Here is a 7,354-nt window from a genome sequence, read left to right as displayed (position 1 = left end):
TGAGGCAAAATTGATTCTTCTTCTTCTTCTTCTTCTTCTTCTGCGTTCGTGGGCTTCAACTCCCACATTCACTCGTATATACGCGACTGGGCTTTTTACGTGTATGACCGTTTTTACCCCGCCATGTAGGCAGCCATACTCCGCTTTCGGGGGTGTGCATGCTGGATATGTTCTTGTTTCCATAACCCACCGAACACTGACACGGATTACAGGATCTTTAACATGCGTATTTGATCTTATGCTTGCGCATACACATGAAGGGGGTTCAGGCACTGGCAGATCTGCACATATGTTGACCTGGGAGATCATAAAAATCTCCACCCTTTACCCACCAGGTGCCGTCACAAAAATTGATTCATCTTGCCACATGCTGGGGACTGCTGTTTGAACGCAGGACAGCTGTTTTTCTTCCACCTGTGTTCTGCCATTCTCCTCCACAATGGTCGCAAGATTGCCGAGAGGGGTGTTGCTGATTAGGCCTCAGCTCTAACTCTAAGACTACTAATGCTACAGTCATGACATCCAAGCATGTACCATGTACCACATACTAACACAAATTTATTTCCTGTACGATTTTTCACCTTCGCTCTCTATCCAAACTATATGACATAAGACATTGACTCTACATGCATAGCATTTACACCTGGGATCATGTGTGTGTGTGAGAGAGAGAGAGAGAGAGAGAGAGAGTGTGTGTGTGTGTGTGTTTGTGTCTGTTTCACTGAATTAAAAAAAAAATTGCATGTGAATTTCAGAACTATAACTTTAATCCAAGAACAAATGTAAATATTACTATTTTAAAGCAACACAAACTTATTCACAGCATTCATGATTATGAAGTTTGGGCCACATGGATCATTTTACAGTTTGTTATAATGGATATTTCTCATTAAAACTCTCTCTCTCTCTCTCTCTCTCTCTCTCGCTCATTTGCATTTGTGCATTCAGCTCACTGCATGGTTCAGTGAGTTTTCTCCCCTACTTTTCACCTCCAAAGGGCATTTTATTACTACTGGTTGAGGATAAAATCCTGAAAAAGGGTATTCAAAGTTAGATAAAGAAATTTGTAAAAGGTGGTTGAAACCTTTATTGCTTTTGTCGTTGACGAAGCAAAAACCTTCCAGGTGTTGTGGTTGTGAAGTACTTACATGAAATGCTTTTGAGATTTCATCATGGATGTAAATAAAATGAAGGCAGTTGGGCGAAATATGGGCTTGTCCTTCACACACAGATCAAATAAATCTTTATTGATTGGTTGCTTTTGACAGTGGAGAGGTCAGTGCTGCTTCTATCATGATTTCAGTACCACTTATACACACACTTATAAATCTCCTATTCTGGATTTGTAATGTTCGGGTGAAATAGGTGCAGAAAACTTGACACTCTCATTTTGGAATGCTTGGTTGGAGAAAGCTAGAATATGCATTTGAAATCTGAGTAAACTGATCAGGCCTTTACGTGTCATTTTGTTTACTAGCAACTTTGTGTGGTTTCTTCTTCTTCTTCTGCGTTCGTGGGCTGCAACTCCCACGTTCACTCGTATGCATACGAGTGGGCTTTTACGTGTATGACCGTTTTTACCCCACCATGTAGGCAGCCATACTCCGTTTTCGGGGGTGTGCATGCTGGGTATGTTCTTGTTTCCATAACCCACCGAATGCTGACATGGATTACAGGATCTTTAACGTGCGTATTTGATCTTCTGCTTGCGTATACACACGAAGGGGGTTCAGGCACTAGCAGGTCTGCACATATGTTGACCTGGGAGATCGTAAAAATCTCCACCCTTCACCCACCAGGCACCGTCACCGTGATTCGAACCCGGGACCCTCAGATTGACAGTCCAACGCTTTAACCACTCGGCTATTCCGCCCGTCAGTGTGGTTTCAGTATCTGGACACTTGACAAGTTTGAAGATGAAAAGCATTGGTAAATGGCATTGTCAGTATTTAATATGTGTATGTATTTCATGACAGGTCTTTGGGAATTAGCTCCTGTATGTGTATATATATATATATATCTGTGTGTGTGTGTGTGTGTGTTTCACACAGAATACTCTAAGATTTATTTATTTCAAATTACTGCTTGCACAATTGCCAGATTATTATTGATTGATTCATAATGAATTATTATTATCAGTAATACAGTGACAGTTTCTTTTCTATTAAAAACATTGGTGGATGACTGAAGTAACTTGGGAGACTTAATGTCTGTCCAGGAAGCACAGCTACTCACAAATCTATCAAGAAAATGGCAGGGAGGAAACTGACACCTGAAGAATCCAGAGCCCTGTTTGAGAAGCATGAAACCTGGTGTGAAGTTGAGAGAACGAAGGAAGAAGCCTGGTGCCGTAAACGCCGGAAGCATTACAAGCGGCATTTAGTGAGCCATGTATTTGACCACATGCTGAACAAGGAAGAGGAGCCCGAGCCTCGAGTTCCATTTGGAATTGATGAAGCATTGCACCTTCAAAGACGACACTTTCCACCAAAGCATTGTGAGTAGGATTTGTTGTTGTTGTGTTTGTTTGTTTTTTTGTGTTTTTTTTAAACACCTCTCAGTGTTTATTTCTTCTTTTTATTCCCTGTCTCAAGTGTCTGTGTCTTCTCATCAGCATATCTCTGATAGTGCTTATCCCAAATCCTCCATGCACACATCCACATCTCTTGCCATCCTGCTGCCTGCAGTCATTGGGGACCATCAGAGGAGAAGATCCTGCATGCACTGCTGCAGTAATTTGGGTGGTGTCTGGTGTCTGTTCTGATTCTGCAAGTGCAGGACAGCGCCTCATGCGCAGCTTAGAGACAACAGTAACTGACTGGTCATGGAACTAGTCTGTGAGTGAGCATCACCAGCAAGACAAAAACAAACACCAACAAGAGAGGCAAGGCCTTCAAGACTCACTTGTGACTGAGAGTAAAACACACAAGCTTTTTATGTATTGAGTATAATTTCAAAATGTAATGTTTAAGATGAGAAAGATCAGTTTAAAGCAAATTAACTCCCCTAGCATTAATTACAGAGTAATTTCCCTTTTTTACTATCTGCACCAAAAACGTTTGCAAAATAAATAAAACTTCCATGCTTAGCAAAAGAAGTTCCTGTTTGAACAAAAATAATAATAATGACTGCTCTTGTTGTTGTGTCAGAATATCAGATCAAAGTGCCAAGTTTTGAGAATACAAAAAATATAAATATAACAGTAAATGCAGTTTGCATATAATTAGGCTTCATTATTTGTTTTTTTGTGCCCATCCCAGAGGTGCAATATTGTTTTAAACAAGATAACTGGAAAGAACTGAATTTTTCCTATTTTTATGCCTAATTTGGTGTCAACTGACAAAGTATTTGCAGAGAAAATGTCAATGTTAAAGTTTACCACAGACACACACACACACACACACACACAGAGACAACCGAACACCGGGTTAAAACATAGACTCACTTTGTTTACACAAGTGAGTCAAAAACAAAAAAAAGTGAAAACCAGTGTCCATCCAGTGACAGGCATCCCTCCAGTGACAGTGCCAGTGAACTTGCTGACACTGAAGACTTTGACACACTGTTCTCACAGATGTCATGGAAATGGGAGACTCAAGATCCCCATGACCGCAGGGGATCAGTACAGAGTTTGACACACAGTTTTCCGTGTCTTGTGATGATGGTTACAAATAAGAAGGATGTTGACATTTTCTGTGGAGACCATCCATGTGACTCTGTGACGAGGCTGTGTTCTGTATGTTTTCTTTCCTGATGATTATTTCATGGTTTGATTTGTGTTTTACATGAACTGATAAATATGATGAAAAACCAACAGCTGCAGATCAGTTCCCCTAAAAGCAGTTTCTGCATTTTACAACAGAATGGAAAGTTCAAGCCCACAGTTGATACTATGAATGTCATTTTTTGAAATGTTGAAATGGACACTTATATAGTGCCAGTCCTTGATCAGAGACTTAAGCTCTAAGTGCTTTAAAAACACAGTCATTTGCACAACAGGCTGCCCAACTTGGTAGTGCTAACATATAGCTGCCTTCATGTGCTTATCATTCATTTCCTTTGTCATTCTGTCAGGCTTCTTTAAATGCACAGAATATTAGGTGGATGTATGTATATGCATGACAAAAAAGACAAAGAATGAATCATAACTTCAAACCAATATTCCTAGGCATCGATATAATTGAAGAGGTCGATTAACATACAATTCTGGGTGTTTTCATTGACGTAGATCTATCTTTGACTGATGATACTCTCACTTTAAAATGTATTGATGAAAATTTATTTAGAAAAATCTGGAGAATCATCTCATTGACTGTCCAAAAGATTAATGGTAATCCAAGTCTTGATTTATTAGTCTAATGCTTCTTTTATCAAATGTGAAATGTTTTGTATGTGAATTTTTATGAGGGAATATGCGTATGTGAATGGGATGGGCATGGTGTATACATGTTCGAGCATGTTTATTTGTGTGTGTGTGTGTGTGTGTGTGTGTGAAACAGAAATGTAGTTGTGCATTTCACTCTCACACTATTCTTGTACATATATGTTGGGGTTTTTTTTTTTTTTTTTGTTTGTTTGTTTACTTTTCGTTGGTGGGTTGTTGTTGTATTTTTTCATTTATGGCTTGAACGAAAAAAACAGTTTCGCTTATTCATCATCATGAAATAAGATTTGGACCTTGATTTCGTTACACATGCACACACACTCGCACGCACACATGTAAGCACACACTCAAATATAAGAGTGGAAACTGCTTACATAATTTTCTTTTGCTCTGTTTGCAGTGGTTTCAAAGTGGACAGTATTGTAAGCTGACAACACTCTGTGAACTCATCCCCAGTCTTTCTACATCATTCAAGCAGATGTATCCTCTCTCTCAACAAAGTTCATGCTGTGACAGCATCAGCATGGGTCTGCAGCCAGCTTACAACAAACTGAAGTCTGCGGTTTTTTGTCATGTATAACCGCGTAAAACAACATTTGCTTCAACTTGTGTTTCCCTGATAAAAAGGTTAAATCTATCACCTGTCATGGATTTTTTTTTTTTTTTTAATCAGTATTATGTTTTCTTTACTTGGATGTAGCTTATACAAAATCATTTTTATACTGGTGTCTGTAAATCAGTTCTTGTGTAAACCCTTTTGCATTGTGCTTTTCTTGATACTTTGCCCTGTCACTGTTTTCAACACTACAATTTAGAAAGCTGTTGTTTTATATGTGACATTTCTTGTCTTTCATTTTCCTAAACAGTATTAATGCATGTTTATTTCTGTCTGCCGCAGTTCTGTTAAAAATGAATTTATCTGTCTTTTGTGTGTCTGTTCTAAATCAGCATTTACTTCGTTTACTGCTTCTTTCTGCAAAGTACAGATTAATGGTCTTTTAAAGTTTTACAAATCCTTTCCAAACAGTATTCAGTCAGTGTTTACTTCTCTGTACCCAAAATCTTTTTTTTATTCTGGGCAATACCAGAATATGTTCAGAGTTATGAATTATTCAGTCTGCTGTTTATTATGTTACTGTGTACACAGATGTAGATTGTTGACCAGTCATTCTTTCGGGATCTGCATTTCTTTTTGTAACTGCAAGTTCATGTTTTCCACCACACTCTTTGATATTCTGGTGTCCTGTGCATTATGTCACCATAGGTATTACCATAATGAATTCATGACTTGTAACTGTGTGATAATCAGTATTGTTTGCAGTATCTGGATCCTTGACAATACTGGTAAGTGTTGAGTTTGGTGTTGAAGTCCATTGGTGAAATCAACACAGACTGTCAGTCAAATTACATTCTGCAAATTAACAACCACCATATATTGTGCACAGTCTGTTTCTGGCTGAAACAAGTCTGTCAGCATTGCTACTGAATCAAAGATGGCATATGAGATCAAACTTTTATCGCCTGTACTAATGAAAAATATGCTGGACATTAGAGTATTTGATTCTGTGGCTGAGGGCGAAAAAGAAACAACTCTGATGCAGTCAAAGAGAAAAATGTGTTTTGCCTGAATATGCTTTTTTCTGATTAAATTTTTTTTTTTTTTTAAATCACCGATGACAGAATTTTTCTAAGAAGGTAATTCTTTGTCATCACAACCTTTTCTTCTAGGACTGCCTAGATGTAGTTCTTTGTGTGAGTATAATAAACATTGCATTGTGGCTGAGGGCGAAAAAGAAACAACTCTGATGCAGTCAAAGAAAAAACGTGTTTTGCCTGAATATGCTTTTTTCTGATTAAAAAAAATTTTTTTTTTTAAATCACTGATGACAATTTTTCTAAGAAGGTAATTCTTTGTCATCAAAACCTTTTCTTCTAGGGCTGCCTAGATGTAGTTCTTTGTGTGAGTATAATAAACATAGCGTTGTAGAGGTAAAGGTGTAAAACAGATGCTTCCAGTCGTAATAACACTCTTTATGGTGAGGTGGTGAGGCACAATGGCCAAGTGGTCAAAGCACTGGACTTCGACATTTGGGTTTGAATTACAGCAGCCCTGGCCAGTGGAAGGGAAGTAATTCATCCAATCAACCAGCTCTGTATATGTTACTATCTGTTCGTGCCTGGACCTTCGTCAAGTACATATCCATCCAGATCAAAATACACTGTGAGGCTAAAGTTGGTATGAAAGGTGACCGGGCTGTTTTGACATTTTGTTTGTAATGAAGGAAACATTGGTTTCTAAATGCAGATAGACTGACTGTTGAAGAGATGAACAAATAAGCATTTTTGTTCATATTTGTGCACGACTCTTGATGTAATAGGTCCATTTTCTTGCATACACACAACCTCCTTTTAATGTATTATACTTATGCTATGGTCAGTGCCATATTTGATGTGTTTGTTATGGTGACAAGTACTCAAGGTTAGGACATAAAATGTCTATTTTTCTTTCTTTTTTTAAATCTTAAAAAAAAATTATTGCAAATGTTTGTCTCTTTTGTTCCATTCTTAAATCACGTATTTCTGTCGCAAGAGTATGTTTAAGAATGAAAATCTATGCGTGCATTTGTGTTGATTGCAGCAAACCCATTCTCATGTGCCTTTGCATTTTTTTCTTTAAATTTACAATATTAACATTACAAATGTTATATTTATTTCATAATAAAAGCATATATTCCAACAAGAAGGAAACTGTGTGTATGTGTTTGTGTTTTTACTTTTGTTTTCTTACTGTGATTATTTTGTAAACTCACAATTTCAAGTGTCCTACTTTTGCTTCACAGTTACAGCAAATATTAACTGCTGTACGGCGAACTCCAACATGGCAAGCGCTCCCATGGAGGCCAAAAGAAGCGCTTCAAAGACACTCTGAAAGCTTCTCTGAAGGCCTTCAACATCAGCCACGACACATGG

General features: G+C 37.9%; 1 protein-coding gene across 1 annotated transcript; it reads left to right on the top strand.

The window, feature by feature from the left end:
• Positions 1-2,238: 2,238 nt before the first annotated feature.
• Positions 2,239-7,070, top strand: LOC143296462 (uncharacterized). The gene is made up of 2 exons (XM_076608408.1): positions 2,239-2,497; positions 4,785-7,070. Exons 1-2 carry the CDS (start codon positions 2,251-2,253, stop codon positions 4,808-4,810), a joined length of 273 nt encoding a protein of 90 aa, XP_076464523.1. The 5' UTR covers positions 2,239-2,250; the 3' UTR covers positions 4,811-7,070.
• The last annotated feature ends 284 nt before the right edge of the window (positions 7,071-7,354 follow it).

This window comes from Babylonia areolata, chromosome 21 (genome assembly GCF_041734735.1).
Source record: "Babylonia areolata isolate BAREFJ2019XMU chromosome 21, ASM4173473v1, whole genome shotgun sequence".
Classification (NCBI taxonomy): domain Eukaryota; kingdom Metazoa; phylum Mollusca; class Gastropoda; order Neogastropoda; family Buccinidae; genus Babylonia; species Babylonia areolata.
Note: the sequence above shows the minus strand (reverse complement) of the source record. Positions and strands in the feature narration are given on the sequence as shown.

Excerpts from the sequence above, each read along its gene's own strand:
- LOC143296462 (XM_076608408.1), top strand. The coding sequence starts at position 2,251 with ATGGCAGGGAGGAAACTGACACCTGAAGAATCCAGAGCCCTGTTTGAG. Across the intron at positions 2,498-4,784 it reads ACACTTTCCACCAAAGCATT|TGGTTTCAAAGTGGACAGTA; the intron begins GTGAGTAGGATT and ends CTCTGTTTGCAG.